A 17,027-nucleotide genomic window follows, 5' to 3' on the forward strand; every position below is an offset into this window, starting at 1 on the left:
TCTGGATGGAGAACCCTTCGGATAGGAAACCAATGCTGACAGGTTTTAAACCCTTGCTTTCCCTCAAAGCATATCTGACCGTTTGCCGTGCAACTGTGCGCATACTCGCTTCACGTCGGATTTGGTCATCCCCGCGCGCCTTCTATCTGCAGTGATCGTGGCGGCTCGGCGCAGGCAGGCATGGCGTCCACAGGGAGTATAACGCTCGACGAGATGACGCAGTATGGGCAGAACTTGTCATGGGGTTCCGTACTAGTACATCTCGGGCTGTTCCTCGTGACCGCCCTCTTTTTGGTATCTGTGAGACGGCGGTACCTGTCGCCCATCAGTCACATACCCGGTCCCTTTCTTGCATCGTTCTCGCGGCTATGGCACCTACGGCAAATCTGGAGCGGGAAGCAGAACCTCAGGCTCATCGAGCAACACGATTATCATGGTGAGTCTTCTGCTCGGATTCTTAATATGTATAGAGAGGCTTATGAAACCGAATCGCCAGGTCACTTCGTGCGGATGGCCCATAATGAAGTCAGCGTTAGCCATCCCGGTGCAGTCAAAGCTTTGCTTCTAACTACGCTTCCCAAAGTAGGTAGCTTTCCGTACGAGGGACTGCCATGACGATACTTACTGACACCGCCTTTTTACCAGGGCCAGTGGTACGCCATCGTGGCCTTTCCGGACTACCGGTTCTACACCCCCTTCTCCCTGCTGGACCCCAAGGACAAGAACGAATGCTCCAAGTACCTGTCGGGAGGCTACCTGCTGCACAACGTCCTGAAGTCGGAGCCGGCCATGGACGCCAGCATGCGCAAGCTCTTCGGGTGGATGGACAAGTTCGCCGACGAGCGGCGGCCCATGAACCTGGACGAGTTCTTCACCTTTGTCGCCTTCGACATCACGGGCGAGGTCGTCTTCTCCAAGCCCTTCGGCTTCCTGGACAAGGGCGCGGACGTCAACCGCTCCATCGCCATGAACCTGGCCATGGAGGCCTACATCGCGTTTGTGGGCTACCTGCAGTGGCTGCACGGCCTCTTCGCCAACCCGTTGGTGACCAAGCTCGGCGTCCTGCCCATGGGCCACCTCTTCGACACCACCATGGCGGCCCTGGCGGAGCGCCGCCGCAACCCGGACGCGCGCGCCGACCTGGCGGCCCACTGGTTCCGGGGGCTCGACAAGGCCGAGCAGGACGGTTCGCGGCTGTTCGACCTCCGCTGCCTCCAGAGCTTCGCCACCGCCAACGTCGGGGCCGGGTCCGATACCGTCTCCGCCGGCCTGCAGAGCTTCGTGTACCACCTCCTCCGCCACCCGACGGGCTGGCGGCGCATCGCCGACGAGATTGCGGAGGCGCGGGGGCAGGGGAGGTGCCGGGACGATGTCGTCTCGTATGAGGACGCGACGCGGCTTCCGTACTTGCAGGCGGCGATCAAGGAGGGGCTCCGCGTGTTTGCACCAATAACAAGTAAGCTTTTTTCTGTTCCCTCCATCTCGCTGCTTATCTGTGTAGGCCAACTTGAAATGCTGACCCCTCGTGACACCCCAGTGGGCCTGCCGCGAGTAGCCCCCAAAGGCGGCGTGACCATCGGCGACCACTTCTTCCCAGAAGGGGTCACGCTCAACGTCAGCCCCTCGATCATCCACACGTCCAAGGAGATCTGGGGCGCCGACGCCCGCGAGTTCAAGCCCGAGCGCTGGTTCGCGAGCGACATGGCCTCGCGGGAGAAGAAGTTCTTCATCCCGTGGGGGGTGGGCTACGCGGCGTGCCCCGGCCAGCACATCGCGCGCATGCAGCTGTCCAAGATCGCGGCGACCCTTGTGCGCGACTACGAGGTTCGGCAGGTCGTGCCGGGTGCGGAGTGGAGGTGGTCGGCTTGGTTCACGGCGGTGCCTCATAGCTGGCCGGTTTACGTTACCAGGCGAGAGGGCGCCTAGAGGGGAAGGGGATGGCCCCGCATTGTCTCCCCAATTAAGTAGTTGGCTTAGCCCTATAGTTATAGTGGAAATGGCCTGTGGGAATCAATCCGATAATGCTGTAGCGCGCTGTAACGTGCTTCAACCCAAAACAAACCTCTTATTCTACTTCCTCATTCGCAATGATTATACCCAGCTGTTTCTCCCAACGTCAACTGATTAGCATTAGATAATACCAGTATCTTGATCTTTTGTCTAATTTCTTTGTGCCGTATATCGCAACATATCGAATGCAATCGGTTGGACACAGCATGCCGCTTGAGCGCCACCATCATGTCCCATTCCCCCATTAAGGAGCACCACCCAAACGGCATCGTACCGCAACGGTCATTATTGTCGAGATGATGCCCGCTAGGCACGCCTCTCCACCTCCAACGAGGCAAGAATGTAAGCAGCAGTTCCAAGGACACTATTGAAAAGTAGGGGCTGGCCGACGTAGTACTGTACTCCCAGGTTAGACCTCGCCAAGATAGGTAGGGGAGGGTGAGCAACTATCGATGCTACCGGCGACTTACATCGTATGAAGCAGTGGAGTTCAGACTGCAGACCGAGACTGTTCCGTTATAATCCAGCAGGCCGTTCTCATTTTGGGTGACAAAGGTGTCGGTTAGGTACACATATCCACGTACAGCCACTGCGGTTGCCTCGGCCGCCAACCTGTCATCCATCAAATACCCCAGTCGCGCCCCCTTGAGCAGGGCGGCCGAAAACATGGCGCTGCCTGCGACAGTCTCTTTGTCAGCCAGCAGACCAAGACTTGGCCACTCTTCTTAGTCCTCATTTGCTTACCGCTCGACTCAATGTAGTTCTTTGTTCGTCCCGGCTCGTTCATCACCTGCCACCAGGCCCCCGTGTCTGGGTCCACGGCCCTGATCACGGCGCGGGCGAGGTCATTATACTTTTTCAATAGATCATCCCTCAAGTTGCACGCTGACTTGGGCAGCAATTCTACTGTGTCCACCAGCGCCATGATGAGCCAGCCTAGGCTGCGACCCCAAACGTACGGGCTGGCTCCAGTGGTGCGGTCAGCCCAGACAGCCGTCTTTGAGTCGTCGTAGCCATGTACCAAAAGGCCAGATGATGTAATGTGGGTATGCTGATAGAGAAGGTCGATCTGGAACCGTATCTCCTCTAGGGCTTTGCGCGCCTCCGGGTCGTTGCTGCCGCCGGCAGTGTAGAGGGCGTAAAAGGGCGCCAAGGAGTACATGCCGTCCAGGTAGCTCCAGTTGGGATACGTGAAGTACCAGAAGCCCCCCTCGGCGTTGCGACGGTTGAGGTCGATGCTTTGGCGCAGGGCCGCGGCGGCCGAGTAGAACGTGGCGGTCTCGTCCGTCTTCGTCGCTTCCGACAAGGACAGGAGGGCGTTGCCGTTGGAGAGACGGTCCAGCGGGTAGGCCAGGGCGTCGTGCGTGGCATTGAGCATGAACGGGGCCACGGACGCGGCGCTTTGGTAGACGTAGTCCCGGAGTTGAGTCGCGAGCGGGTCGGTTGGGTACTTCTCGAGGATGGCAGTGAACGCCTTCTGGGTGAAGCCCGCCTGCAATGGTTCCGACGGCCCTCCTTTACCGGTCATTATGCCCTGTCCTCTGTCCATGATGCTCCGGGCCATCCATGTTGAGTATCTGGTGTCGGCAGCGACAGAGATGCCTGCGTGGAGGGAGGCCAAGAAGGCGGCAAAGGCGCAGGTGTTGAGCTTCATCGCGAATGTCAAAACGAAACGAAAGTGATTAAACAGAAAAGAAGGGCTCATTTACTGGGCTGTCTTGGTTTCATTTTCCTTTCATTTTCGTCGTTTGACAGGGCGATTGCAACGGCTCGGGAAAGTACATGCTATCTCCTCAATCGGACAGTTTGTTGGCTGCCAAGTCAGCGGCAGCAACCCCGGCCCCTCCGAGCGCTGGAAATTACCAATGACACCCGTCACTAATCCGTTGGAGATCCGCGCTGGCATAACCCTGTCATCTTGACCCAACGCAAACAAAGGCAAACAAGATGATGAGAGCTTCGTGTACGTAATTCCATATTTGGGGATCAATACTCAACTCGACTCATAGCAGCACGCAAAGTCAAATGACTTTTGTCAAATCCCCTTACATCCAATGCGTTTTCAACGAATGCAAGGCTTGATGAAGTGGGAGAATAGACCACCCGTAAGGCACCTACTCGTGGATGGAAACTGTCAGAACATAACACAAGCTTTATAGATGAATTTTGAGCGTTTGTGCGTCGGTCCACCCTTCGGATTAAATCGTATCTTTTGGAGAAAGAGGTACAGTCGGACCTGAAGAGGGGGCGGTCCTCCAGTGCAACACACCACATCACAGACATGATGACGCCCTGCGTATCTGACATCAGGGAGAGAGGATGGAGGCTCACACTCATGTTGGCGCAAGCAAGTTCGTGTTTGTCAACATCAATCTACATATACAACTAACCCATTTAATCAATCGGCGACATATCATTCAAGCACAGGCGCAGGATCTTGGACGAAGGCGCTCATATATATCCGCATCGGGAACCTCCAGCGAGGCCGATCATGTAGATCAGCAGCTAGGCTATATCTACGCCCACAACAGCAACTATGCCTGGATATCGTGGCAAACTCATTGGCGCCATGTCGACATTCTTGATCGTCGACGGCGCGGCCTTGGCAGCCCGTGTCTACGTGCGCACCCGGATGTTGGGTCGCAATGCGTTGGGGCTCGACGACCTCGTCCTTTGTTTGACGTACAGCGGCTTCGTCATTGCATGCGCCATGGGCTTCACTTCCATGGCCTACGGGTTTGCGGCCGATGATAAGCGGCCGTACTACGACAAAGACAGAGCTGAACAGGTAGGTTGTGCACATGTCGCCCTGGGTCCATCGGGTCAGTTGACGAAGTAATAACAAAAAAAAAAAAACGAAATGTGCCTGAACAGTTCTACTATGCAAATCAACTGACGGTCTACATCTCGTCCGGCCTGGTCAAGTTCGCCGTCGCGCTGGTCCTGCTCCGCATCCCCATGACGAAGCGCGTGCGGTGGGTGCTCCTGGGGTCCATGGTCGTCGTCGCCGTCTGGACCGTCGTCATGACGCTGTACTCGTCCTGGTTCTGTGCGACCAAGGGCTCCAGCAACTATGCTGGGTCAGCGACGTGTTCCAACGTGGGCTACTTTCGCACTAGCACGAATATCATCATTGACTATTTCTACGCCTTTTTACCAATCTACATGCTCTGGGACGTCCAGATGAGCTTCAAGATGAAGGCGTCGGTGCTGTTGCTACTTGGCTTGGGCGCCTTGTAAGTCCGTGTTTCTGTTGACCGGTCTCTCCCTGGCATAAGGTCAATAGATACTGACGCGGAACATTGGCTGAAGTGCGAGTTCTGCTACCATCGTCAAGCTCGTTGTTATCATCAGGCTTATTCACGCCAAAGCAGCCGAAGCTGATGACCTTCATTACGATCTTCTGCTGTGGGCTGATATCGAGCTGGGACTCGCGATCCTTGCCACATCGGCGGCGGCCCTTCGGCCTCTCTTGAAGTATGTACACAAGCCTTGGTCCTACCTCAGCCGAAGTAGCCCCAGTCAAGATGGCATATACCACGAATTTGGGCATAGATCACGACACACGGAAGCAAAGCATGCAAGTGTTACTTTGGATGGAAATTAACAGTGGTAGACTATGGATTAACGACTCTGGAGTAATGGACACTTGGTCTTGAAAGGCCAAATCAGTGGCATTGGTTTAACTGCCATCTATGACCGTTTACTATCTCGGGTAAACAAGTGCATAGTTACGCCTACCTTAGACAAAGTGACACGATACCCTAATATCACAAAGAGCTTGTTATGGGGAGGGTCCTTTGTTTCTCTACTCACTCGATGTATTTATATGAAGCGATGGGCATGATGCATTTCTCGGACGAATCCCTCAAATCCGAAGAAACCATCAACGCCATGGCTGACCTAAAGCTCAAGGTAAGAGACCTCACGACGACCATCGTTGCGATGGGACCATTGGACCTCTCGCGATGGGTCAAGGTACTTGTCGAGGGCGTCCAGATTGTTTATGTGGAGGTCGATGATGGAGCCTTGCCTTTTGGATGGCAGGAGAGGGCTGCAGCTTCTATTACGGCTCAAAACCCAGTGCTGACGTTACCCCCGTTCCCAGGCAAGTACTTTATGAAGTCCAACTATATGGGGCTCACTCTCTCGGACAGTCCCCGGGGAGACGAACTGTGTGGATAAAGAAAGAGCCTTTTGACTTTTTGGGGGGGCAGATCCCAGTTTGGGACGACCCATATTTCGACTATACCCGCATACGGAAGACGGGCCGCATTACAAATGGCAATGGAGGAAGAATCTTTGAACGGATCTGGACTGTTGAGGTCACGATTGCTGGCGTTTTGACGAAAGCCTTGATGAAGGTGACCGAGTTTCCCGCGGGCATCTCCAGTAACTTCCTCGACCGACACCGCGCCCGCGACGAAGCGGACAAGCTGCAGAAAGAGATCCGCATGCACCAACAAGCCGCCGCCGGAGCACCAGATATCGTGCCCGCGTTCCTGGGCGTCGTGACGGATCTCCAACGAGGCGTCGTCGGGTTCTTGCAGGAATACATCGAGGACGTCGATATCCTCTGGCAGGTAAAAACGAAAGAGGAGCGCGCGGCCCTCAAGCCGATGGTCCGGGCCGCGATCGAGAAGCTGCACAATGAGGCTCGCATGACTCATGGTGATCTTCACGACGAGAACGTTCTGATCAAGAAAGACAGGTCGCGGCTTTACCTCGTTGACTTTGAGCAGGCCGAGGATATGCGCGTCGAGGGCGACTTCGAAGTCGCCATGCTCTGTGACTATACCGTCCTTCAGTAATCCTACTTACACGGTAAGTAAAGCGAGGTAGGTGATGTAGTATGCCAGATGGGAGAGCTGGGGGTTGCTTGGGTCGGCTGTGCAACGTTTCGTCCTCTCTCTCTCTCTCTCTCTCTCTCGTAGGATCGTAGCAAGGTAAGGGAATCAATTCAATAGACATGACACAATAACTAATCTATCTCTACATGTACTTTCTTGGCGGCTTGCCCTATCTGATGCTGTTGATGCTGCGTCCCGTGAAAGCCCCTTTTCTTTGTCCTGGATATCAACTAGCCCTTTTGCTCTGGCAACATGGATCAACTGGACGGCCCCTGCCGGCTGAAAGGAAACAAAGACACCTGGACGCAAAGGCCTTTCTTGCCCGACAACAATTGGTATAGTTCCAGACCGCACTCAAAGAGATCGTAAAGAAGTATTGTCTTGAGCGTTGGTACAAGTACCGACCCTGCACCCCTGCTCAACTGTTGTGTCCTCCTGCCTTCTATATCAGTATCCCATTTCAGCGCAGTGCAGCATTTAGAACCCGGCCTGGAGCCCTTTACTTCACAGACGTCGTATTTTTATCTTGCTTGCACTTTTCAGACTCACTTTCTATTACGCCATCCCAGCTTTCCAAATCATTACCCTAGCGCCGTGCACAGGATACCAATAACCACCAACCTTTCCACCATGACCCGAAATCGCCGTAACGGTGGCAGCTTCAATCACCACGCCCCCAGCAACTGGCCCAAGGCGCAACCCGCCCCCTACCCCTTTGGACCCAAGGAGAACGGACCCAACCCCTTCGGCCCCCAGCAGACCGACAGCTACCGCCCTACCGGCAAGCCCCAGAAGGAGTGCAGGTTCTGGAAGAAGGGCAGCTGCAATCGGGGCGCCAATTGCAACTTCGCACATCCCCCTCGAACGCGGGAGAACGTCCAACGCTGGGAAATCGCGGAAGAGCTGCAACAGCTGGACCAGCTAGGCGCCCTCTACGAGCCAGGACAGGCCCACCTGCCCCGACAGCCCCTTGCGGGATATACCCCTTCCCTGCTCGGGGCGACGGCACGACCGGCGCAGGGGGGACGGGTCGAGGGGTTCTGTCCCGTGCCTCCGCCGGACAGCGATGGCGATGTGCACATGTAAGTCACTTTCCTTTTTGCCCCTTCCTTTGGTTTGTTTGTTTTCCGAGTCAAAGACGCTGACTTTTCTACTGCCAGGTGTATGTGCGATGTCCACCTGGAGCAGAGGTATGACCACCTTGAGAAGAAGTATGACAACATGACCGAAATGATGAAAGAGATCTATATCAACGCAGATGCGAGAACGAGAGAATCATATTCTCATTATATGACAAAATATCGGATCGAACTTCATCAGAATGCTGATGGAACTATAAGTATGATACAGAGAGTAGATATGGCATAGGGAGGGTTTACACAGATTGTTTCCAGGCTGAAAAGTTGGGCTAATTATTCATTTTCATAAGGTAGCTGCGCTACTAGATGTTTGCATTTCATATCTGTTTTCTTTCAGTCTTCATGCATCTATTCATTGTGGGCCGTGTCAACAGTCAGGCCTATCTCCTGTTTCAATATGACTGGTGAATCCAGAGGTTTGGTGGATGCGGATTGGGTGTCGTGTCGGCGGGGTTTAGTATGTCGAAGGGAACGTAGTCAACCGCCCCCGTCCGACACGATAATGGCCCCATTGCAGTAGGCGCCGGCCCGCGAGGCCAGGTAGAGGATAGCACCGGCCATGTCCTGCTCGTCGCCGGCGCGCTCGAGCGGGATGGCCTCCTTGGGGAAGCCGCCGCCCTGGCGCGCAATGATGGGCGCCGACATCTCGCTCGGGTAGAGGCCCGGGCAGATGACGTTGGCGCGCACGCCGAACGTCGGCAGGCTGACCGACAGCTGCCGCATCAGGTGCGTGCACGCCGCCTTGGACTGCCCGTACGCGAACCCGCCCGTGTTGACCTTGTTGAAGCCCGCGATGCTGCTCGTCGCCACCACCTGCGACTGCTGCCACACGTTGCCCCGCCGGTTGCCCGCGTCCAGCAGGGGCAGGAACGCCATCGTCGTGTACCACACCGCCGACGTGTTGACCGCGAAGGTCTGCGTGAAGTCCTCCATCGGCACGTCGAAGTTCTCCGCCGCGAACTCGGCGGCCGTCATGTCCGGGCTGGCGCGCTTGGTGGAGGGCCCGCCCACGCCCGAATTGCACACCAGCAGGTTGACGAAGCCGGACTCCTTGGCGACCTGGTCCGCGGCGGCCTTGAGGCTCTCCTTGGACGTCACGTCGCACGCGAGGGGCACGACGACGGAGGGCTTGCCCAACGTCTTGGCTGCCTCCTCAAGGACTTCTGTGCGTCTTCCCATGATGTACACCTTGGCGGCTCCGTTCTCGACCAGGGCTCTGGACATCATCAGACCGATACCTGGTGATATTGTGAGTCTATGCAGTCAAGGCCGACCTCTGCACCATTTACGTACCTGTGCCGCCGCCCGTCACCACCGCAACCATGCCATTGACATTGAAGATGTCGCCAGCAGCCACTGATGGACTGGTTGTTGCTTGAGAAGAAGACATTGTTTCAGAAGTGATATCAGGACTACTCGAGATTCGAGATTATACTTTATGGTTCAGATGCAATTGAGAGCCAACAGCAAGTTTCCTGGGTACGACGGCCACTATTTAAGGGATGCTACAGATGCTTGCTTAGAAATAGCGAGGTTCCACTTGAATCTGGATGGAGTATCTTGAATGACTTAGCGTAAGGCATATATGGTGTCATAGTCCAGGGCATCCGATACTTGTCAACATGAAGCTTCCTCGGCGTGCAGGGTTACCTGACAGAGAGACTAGACCGCGAGCCGGTAGCGGGTCTCCATAGGCCTGTATGCAACTCATGTCCAGATATCATCTCATCCATACCCGTCGGACCGGATGCTTCTCACTGAGGGTTGGAAGTTGGACCCGGCTCGCGGTCCGAAGCGTGAGGCACATGTATCCGTCTCTGTGTCGAGAAAGCTAGAGAAGTCTTGGCCCCGCTGCGATGCTTGTACCCCTCAGTGGAGTTGACTGACGAACGATGTTTGTATCCTTGATAGCGAAATCGCCGCTCCCACCAGATCATGCTATACTGGACATACCAGGGATCAATTGGTACTAACAGCATGATGTTTGTTCCGCTAAATACAATACGCAACTGGATAAACTGGCCTGCCAATCACCTTCGTAAAGTACTATACGAAAAGCAGCGCTATCGCCGTCAAGGAAATAGGTAAGTGGTTGCTGACTCTTTCGCCTTGGTTCCTGGTCGGATATAGAAACTCGAGTGGTGTGAACATCCAGGCTGGAGTTGACCAGAGATGGGATAAGTTCGAGAGGAAGTTACTCCAATGCGCAGTGATGCAAGACACTGCAAGCACCTGCCATCCTACGTGCAGAACTACGTGGTACAGGTAGTTGTGATAAGCTTCTAGGCCTTGCTGGTAGCTCAATCGGTCCACTTTAAAGTTGCCAGGGCTTGGCAACGAGTCTCCAGGGTTGCCCAGAGCTAAGACCAAATTTTTTGAAATGTTGATCTTCGAGATCGAGAACCAGCCTGAACTTCCACCCCTCCAAACGCCATAGGTGCCAATACACATACGCAACATGGTCAAACGCAAGAGATACGAGCCGAAGCTGGACGAGCAGCTCCAGGCGCTCGAAGTCAAGCTTTTCCGCGCGCTGAAGACTTCCAAAGGCTTCGAGCGGCAGCGCATGGCCAAGAGAGTACAAGAAGAAACCAACCCGGGCAAGGCCGAGCGGCAACGCCAGGCCAAGAAAGGTCACGCACCCGACCCGGAAAAGGTCGCGCGACTGGAGAGGGAGGTGGCCGTCTTGAAGGTGCGCAGTCCTTTCAGCATACACGCTCCCGCGATTCATTTTGCTAACAGAGATCCAAACCACAGAGCCTTGACCTTCACCAAGCCGCCCATGCGATCCTGTGCTCCCAATTACTCAAAGTCAAAGGCATCGCCGAGTCGCCCAACCTGCCCGAGACCATCAAGCCCGTACCGAAGCCCAACATTACCGAGGAGGAACGCAGCGCCCTACACAACGTCACCAGCGGACTCTGCAACCGGAAGCAAGTCAAGAGCGTGCTGGACGAGGCCGTCAAGGCCACCTGCTTAGCCCTGCGGGTTGACCTGCCGGGCAAGGGCGGCAAGGGCAAGGCTGCGAGAGAGGAGCCAGAAGAACAGGCCGACGACCGGGAAGAAAAGCCGGCGCGCAAGGCTAAGACGGCCGCCGACAGCTCGAAATCGAAGTCGCAGAAGAAACCGGCCAACTCCGATGACGAGGAAAGCGAGGACGAGTGGGGCGGCGTTTCTGGTGATGAGGGACACGCTTCCGACGACGAAGAGGAGGAAGAGAAGGCTCTTTCGCGGTACGAGGCCCTGCTAGGCGGCTCTAGCGACTCCGAAGGAGATGACCTGAATGACGAGGACGAGTTACAAGACAGCCGTGCTGCTACCATTAAGAAAGGTTCACAGGCCGAAGTTCGAGGTCCTTCCGACTATTTCTCTGGGGGAGAATCCGATGCAGACGAGGACGATCTTCCCGTAGACTTGAGCGCAGATGAAGAAGAGGAGAAGTCGGAGGAAGAAGAGGAGGGGGAGGAAAGTGACGGCTCAGACAGCAGCGAAGCGGTATCGCCACCACCAAAGAAAGCGCGCGCATCAAAGGCTAGCGTCTCCAAAAACGGCGAGTCTGCCTTTTTGCCTTCATTGATGGGCGGCTACGTCTCCGGCAGCGAAAGCGAGGCTTCGGATTTAGACGTTGCCCCTACGCGCAACAACCGACGAGGCCAGCGTGCCCGTCAAGCCATCTGGGAGAAGAAGTTCAAGCAGGAAGCCAGGCATCTCAACAAGCCCAAGGACTCGAGAGACGACGGCTGGGATGCCAAGAGGGGCGCTGTCGGCAACGAGCACGGCGCGCCTTGGAAGCAAGGCATCAAATCCGCGTTCGACAAACGAGATAAGCCGTCCGGACCAGCGCCCGAGGGTGTCCATCCCGACAGGCAACGTCACTTCAACGAGTCGGGCCCTCCCCACCGCAATTCCAGGGACTCTGCCCAGTCCAAGCTCCCGCACCGCAGCTTTGGTGGCTCGGCTGGCCCCTCGAGGAGTTTCGAGCCGGCTGCCGCGGCTGCTCCCAAGCCACCGCCGAAACCGGTGAAGCCGAAGCGAGACGACACCGGTCCGCTGCACGCTACTTGGGAAATGGCCAAGGCCCAGAAGGAGAAGATGCAGAGTGCCAAGTTCGAGGGCAAGAAGATTACGTTCGACTAGATACCATGTTTTTTAGCAATCAACGAGACCAGTTCAAATCATAGGAAAACGAAGATGTGATTATCAAGGCTATCTGAAGTAAGAATCTGGTTCCGTGAAAAGAAGACGCAAATACTGATAGGCCCATATGTTCCTGTCCTCCGCTAAAGATCCTCGAAATTCATCGCAAAGTAAAACCACCCCTTTCCATGGGCGACCGCCGTCTCAGATTTTGAGAGGTAGGGACTATCCGATTTTCAGATTCGGTATGTCGTGGTGAGAAATGTGCTCGCAAGATTAAATCGCAATGGGTATCATTCGTTCGTTCGTGAAGTAGAAACGCAGGGTATCTCGCTATGATGATGATGATGCAGCAGAGGATCCAGTAAACTACTCCAAGTTGAGGAGTAGCGATGGGTGAAATCCGTCTCTCTCCAGAGGAAGAGACTGGTTCCTCGCCAATTTCTCGCAAAACCGGCTCCGCAAAACAATGCGCAATTGTTTCCATATCGAGAGATTTGTGTGCCCGCCGATGGTGGAGGCTGATATGGTGGTACAGAAATAATGCAGATAAGTGATAGAAGGCGTCACAAGTGAGCAGTATGGGTAATGTAGTTAATGGGGGAAGCTTAGTCCTCGTCCAGGGGAATCGGGGTATCCGGCGTGCTTCCAATATTGGAAGCTCGTCCAGACTCGGATGGTGTGTTGGCTCGGCGGCGCTTCGGGCTGCGCTGACCCTCGCTCGGGGTCGTGCTTTGGCGCTTGAGATATTCGGGAACCGAGGGGACAGGGGATTGTTTGCCCTTCCAGCTTTCGGTGGTGCTCCGGGAATCTACGTTTTCGTCGTCGTCGTCGTCGATCTCCATGGGCGTGTTCACGTTCGCGCCGGCGACACGAGATCCTCTGCCCCGGGGTCGTGAGGGGCCTCGGCCCCCGCTGCTGCTCTCTTCCTTGATCTTGGTCGATTCGTCGCTCGCGTGTCCCGCGGCTCGGCTGGGACCGGCGTTGTCGTCGCTGGTGAGGTCGATGATTCGCTTCTTTTCCTCCTCGCTCTCCGTCTTGAAGTAGGTGGATTCTCGGTTCGAGCCGAAGGGAATCGAAGACTCGCCGCGCTGAGGGACAAACAATCCCGACGACTCACTAGCACCTCTGTCGTTCCCGTTGTTCTTGTTTTCGTCATCGTCGCCATCGGATTCTTTGTCGTCGTCGGCATTGGCAATACCCATATCACCTGCATCGCCACCCGCATCAGCTGCCGAGGACGACACGGTGTCGGCTCGACGGCGAGAGCCTTGGCTCCCGCCCGCGCCTGCGACATTGGCAGACGTGGAATAGTCAGAAGTGATGCCGGTAGTTCCGGTGTCGTGGGGTCGGGAGCTGTCGTCCGAGTCGCCACTGCTATCAGTAGTGGTCGACATATTGTCGTTGTCCTCAACGTCTTCATCGATGCTGTCGGAATCGTCGTTGATGCTCATCTGGTCGAGGTCCTCGTTGAGATCGTCGACAGTGCCGTTATCGGAGGGGGAATCATCACCACTGTCGTTGTCGACATCATCCATATCCACGTCCACACCGCTGTCATTGTCGCTTCCACCATTGGCAGATGGAGTATTGGAGTCGTCGTCATCGGATCCGTCGTCGTCGTCAGATTCGTCATCGGAGAGGGACGAGGTAGAGCGTGCCTCGCTGCTTACGATGCTGATGGTGTCGCCGTCGTCGTCCTCGCCGATGACGCTTCCCATGGGCTCGTCGTCGGCGTACCATCTTCGAACAATCTGCTTGTCGTCCTCGGTCGGCAGGAAGTTGGCCAGTCCTCGGATAGGTGAGAGGTTGTCCAACTCGGATGCGAATTCGTAGTTTGGTTCCTTGGGCAGGGTGACGACAGAGTTGATGTCATCAATGACACTCCAATCGCGGATCTTCTGGCGGGCGGTGTTGCCTTGGGCCTCTCGGATTCTCACGTAGTTCATGCCTCGTAGCTGGTAGACGAAATCTGTGCATGGGAAGGTCAGTCTTCCCTCTTCTGAAACTCCTGAGCTGGATCCCACTTACCAAGGCCATGCATGGTCCGGATGCTGCGATATTGCCGGTGGTTAGGCTGAATCCGCGTGCTTTCCATGAGCACTTTGAAGGGATTACCCAGATCGAGCCTGGATCCAGCATAAGGGACGACTCTGTTCTCGTCCCCTTCCTCTTCTCCTTTTCGGATCTCGTATTTTCTACGAGTTCGTCGTTCATCAACTGCGTATTATTTGTCAGTAGTACTCCCAAGTGGCTAAGTTTATTCCTTAAACTTACGCTCCTGGAGATGAATCTGACGTGGGTTAGCGATGAAATTTTACAAAAGCATGGCATGGAGTTTACTTACCACCAGCGTCTTCAAACGCCGAGTATCGCAGAAGAACTGGAGAGGCAGTGTTCGTTGGTTCACCATAGACACTTGACGAGGCATGATGGCCCCGTGCCCTGTTCGAGGATGTCAGCAAAGTCCAATGCAAAATTCCGCTTCAGGTTCAGCTCGTCTTACAGAACAGTTCCAAGTTCACAATTCGTTCCATCCGAGAGCCGATGCCTTTCATGAATCGGCCCAGCTCGCCCAGAGATGACTAGGTTCATGTTAGCTTGCTCAAATTCGCATCCCTCAAACCGCAAGAACTTACGAATGCAAAGGTGTTGAGTCCATAGAAAGCGTGGACGCCAAGGTACAGCCATCTCTTGCAGACCAACAGCAGTCGAAGAACGCTGTTGGGTCGGTGAACCAGCGTGACACAGCACTGTCGATCTTCGCCGCCCCAGAAAAAGCCTTGCACTGGTTTGGCAAGCAGGGGTTTATTGCCAGGGTCCAGGCGAGAAAGGCAGTGGACAAGTTCCTTCTTGACGAAAAGATAGCGGAAGATACGCTCTTGGACGTCGCGAGGGAGTTTGTTGAAGTTGAAAGGTCGGCGTGGCCTCTCATCCTCGCCAGCGGGTGGCAGTGAGGAGTCTTGCCGGACAAACAAGTCGGATTCGTTGTCGCTTGAGTCGGACTCGTTGTCGCTGCCACCATGATCGTCATCTCCCTCACCACCAGGGGGCATGCTGCCGGCCCTGTTTCCGTTTCCACCTCCGTTTCCATTGCCATTGCCACCGTCACCACCGTCCAGGCCATAAGCGGCTCTCATTTGCCAATCTTCCAGTCTTCGAATCGATAGGCGGAGCTGGGGATGGACGTTGGTGACAACCTGTGACATGTTGAGCTGCTGGCAAGCAGCCTTGTAGACCACAGAGTAATAGGGCTCGTTCCACAGCAGCTGGGTCCACGGGACAGGGGCAGGTCGGATTCCACGCAGGCGGTCCTGCAGTGTTTGAATCTCGCCTTGGAGACCTCTGACACGACCATGGAGACCATTAATCGACGCGTCCTTCTCATTTAAACTCTCTTTGAGGGTGTCTATGGTTGCTGTCAATTCTTGGATACGTCTCTTGTATCTGATCCGGAGGGCTCGAATCTCATCCCGCTTTCGCTTGTACTCGACTATGAGTCTCTGGTGGGACCACAGGGTCATATCGTCTCCATCATCGTCATCGCCGTCATCATCGCTGTCATCGCTGTCACCGTCGATGACATCTGGCATAACGGAGAGATCGCGGACCGTGTCTTCATCTGAGAAGCCATATATTAGCTACGTCGAAACTTGAGTTGCCGTACCGTACTTACCGTCAGAACATTCATTGCGTTCAGTGCCGTAGCCCGAGTCGTTATTTTCATCGTCGCCATCGTCACCATCATCAACACTACCGCTGCCGTCGTCTGAGCCGTCTGGATCGCCTGGTGAGCCGCCCGCGGCTACGGGTCGTCTGCTGGGGCCTTCGCCGTTGTCTCTGACCTTGCCGCCGGGGTCTTCTGGGATGGGCGAATCATCGTCATCGCCACCGTTGGGGGAATATTTACTGCGGTTCGCGTAATGGGTCTCGCCGTTATCACCATCCTCATTGTTGCCGTCATCTGTCTCATCTGAGTCGCTACCGTCGTCATCTGGCGAACCGCCAGCAGCTGCGGGACGTCTGCTGGGACCTTCGCCGTTGTCTCTGCCACTACTTCCAGTTTCCTCTGGAGCGGTCGACCCGTTGCTATCGCCACCGTTGAGGAAATATTTGCTGTAGTTCGCGTAGTTGGTCTCACCGCTGACACTGCCATCCGAGCTTCCGCTCGTAGAACTGTTGAGATCCATCATCGTGTCTGAATCTTGTGGAACAGTGAATGCAAGTGACTAAGTAAGAAGCTGGGCGGGTGGGATCTCGGATTCTGGTAAATTGGATCAGAGAGGAAAACTCTTTTCAAGAACGAGAGGAAGGTCCAAGAGAAGGCTGCTGTGACCTGTTACTTGTCTGGTGTTGGAGAAGAAGACAAGTTTGATATATGAAAGGCAAGTCGATGCGAAGGTTTGTGATGATGGATGGGAGAAAATGATGCGACTTCCTTTGTTGGTTGACCGTTATGAGTTTACCTCATCGGGAAGTGGCAGTGGAAGTCGGAGGGATGAGGATGATGACCTTGTGGACGAATTCTTATCCACAGGTTTGGGCAACTTACCGTGATCTCACCTTCGTACTGGTGAGAGCTCAAAGACTGGAGTATCGATCTTGTGGATTATGGAGAAAGTTGAGAAACGGGCATGAGGTGCCTACTTGTGAAGGTGGTGGAAGGGTTCAGTAAGTTGCAGGAGGTAAAGGTGGTGGTGATGGTTGACATGAGAGAAAGTAGGGAAAGAGCATTGGGGACTGCTACAGCAGCTAACTTGGTGGTGGAGTGATGAGTGGTGTACTTACCTCTTGTATGAAGTGGGTGAAATATGTATGAAGTTCTGCTAACGTTCAATATGTATGAAATCCTGCTAACGTTCAATATGAGAATTCCAGAAGAAAGAGTTCA

The 17,027-nt window shown here is 55.0% G+C and overlaps 8 protein-coding genes across 8 annotated transcripts; 5 read left to right on the plus strand and 3 right to left on the minus strand.

The window, feature by feature from the left end:
* Window positions 1-180: 180 nt before the first annotated feature.
* Window positions 181-1,926, plus strand: PG985_002059 (uncharacterized protein; the record flags this gene model as incomplete). The annotated part of the gene is made up of 4 exons (XM_066821828.1): window positions 181-436; window positions 497-582; window positions 646-1,456; window positions 1,502-1,926. 4 exons carry the CDS (start codon window positions 181-183, stop codon window positions 1,924-1,926), a joined length of 1,578 nt encoding a protein of 525 aa, XP_066689260.1.
* A 390-nt stretch (window positions 1,927-2,316) lies between these two features.
* Window positions 2,317-3,664, minus strand: PG985_002060 (uncharacterized protein; the record flags this gene model as incomplete). Its single annotated transcript, XM_066821829.1, has 3 exons — window positions 2,317-2,406; window positions 2,481-2,698; window positions 2,755-3,664. 3 exons carry the CDS (start codon window positions 3,662-3,664, stop codon window positions 2,317-2,319), a joined length of 1,218 nt encoding a protein of 405 aa, XP_066689261.1.
* Window positions 3,665-4,546: 882 nt separating this feature from the next.
* Window positions 4,547-5,617, plus strand: PG985_002061 (uncharacterized protein; the record flags this gene model as incomplete). Its single annotated transcript, XM_066821830.1, has 3 exons — window positions 4,547-4,798; window positions 4,885-5,246; window positions 5,323-5,617. 3 exons carry the CDS (start codon window positions 4,547-4,549, stop codon window positions 5,615-5,617), a joined length of 909 nt encoding a protein of 302 aa, XP_066689262.1.
* A 239-nt stretch (window positions 5,618-5,856) lies between these two features.
* Window positions 5,857-6,821, plus strand: PG985_002062 (uncharacterized protein; the record flags this gene model as incomplete). Its single annotated transcript, XM_066821831.1, has 2 exons — window positions 5,857-6,187; window positions 6,235-6,821. 2 exons carry the CDS (start codon window positions 5,857-5,859, stop codon window positions 6,819-6,821), a joined length of 918 nt encoding a protein of 305 aa, XP_066689263.1.
* A 669-nt stretch (window positions 6,822-7,490) lies between these two features.
* On the plus strand, window positions 7,491-8,217 carry PG985_002063 (uncharacterized protein; the record flags this gene model as incomplete). The annotated part of the gene is made up of 2 exons (XM_066821832.1): window positions 7,491-7,942; window positions 8,211-8,217. 2 exons carry the CDS (start codon window positions 7,491-7,493, stop codon window positions 8,215-8,217), a joined length of 459 nt encoding a protein of 152 aa, XP_066689264.1.
* A 259-nt stretch (window positions 8,218-8,476) lies between these two features.
* PG985_002064 (uncharacterized protein) lies at window positions 8,477-9,389 on the minus strand (the record flags this gene model as incomplete). Its single annotated transcript, XM_066821833.1, has 2 exons — window positions 8,477-9,237; window positions 9,293-9,389. 2 exons carry the CDS (start codon window positions 9,387-9,389, stop codon window positions 8,477-8,479), a joined length of 858 nt encoding a protein of 285 aa, XP_066689265.1.
* A 1,068-nt stretch (window positions 9,390-10,457) lies between these two features.
* PG985_002065 (Bud-site selection protein) lies at window positions 10,458-12,136 on the plus strand (the record flags this gene model as incomplete). The annotated part of the gene is made up of 2 exons (XM_066821834.1): window positions 10,458-10,691; window positions 10,757-12,136. The coding sequence occupies 2 exons, from the start codon at window positions 10,458-10,460 to the stop codon at window positions 12,134-12,136; spliced, it is 1,614 nt and encodes a 537-aa protein (XP_066689266.1).
* A 608-nt stretch (window positions 12,137-12,744) lies between these two features.
* On the minus strand, window positions 12,745-16,329 carry PG985_002066 (uncharacterized protein; the record flags this gene model as incomplete). The annotated part of the gene is made up of 7 exons (XM_066821835.1): window positions 12,745-14,108; window positions 14,168-14,356; window positions 14,414-14,429; window positions 14,484-14,581; window positions 14,643-14,721; window positions 14,776-15,758; window positions 15,813-16,329. 7 exons carry the CDS (start codon window positions 16,327-16,329, stop codon window positions 12,745-12,747), a joined length of 3,246 nt encoding a protein of 1,081 aa, XP_066689267.1.
* Window positions 16,330-17,027: the final 698 nt, after the last annotated feature.

This window comes from Apiospora marii, assembly GCF_038362585.1.
Source record: "Apiospora marii strain CBS 49790 chromosome Unknown utg000002l_segment0_segment0, whole genome shotgun sequence".
NCBI lineage: Eukaryota > Fungi > Ascomycota > Sordariomycetes > Amphisphaeriales > Apiosporaceae > Apiospora > Apiospora marii.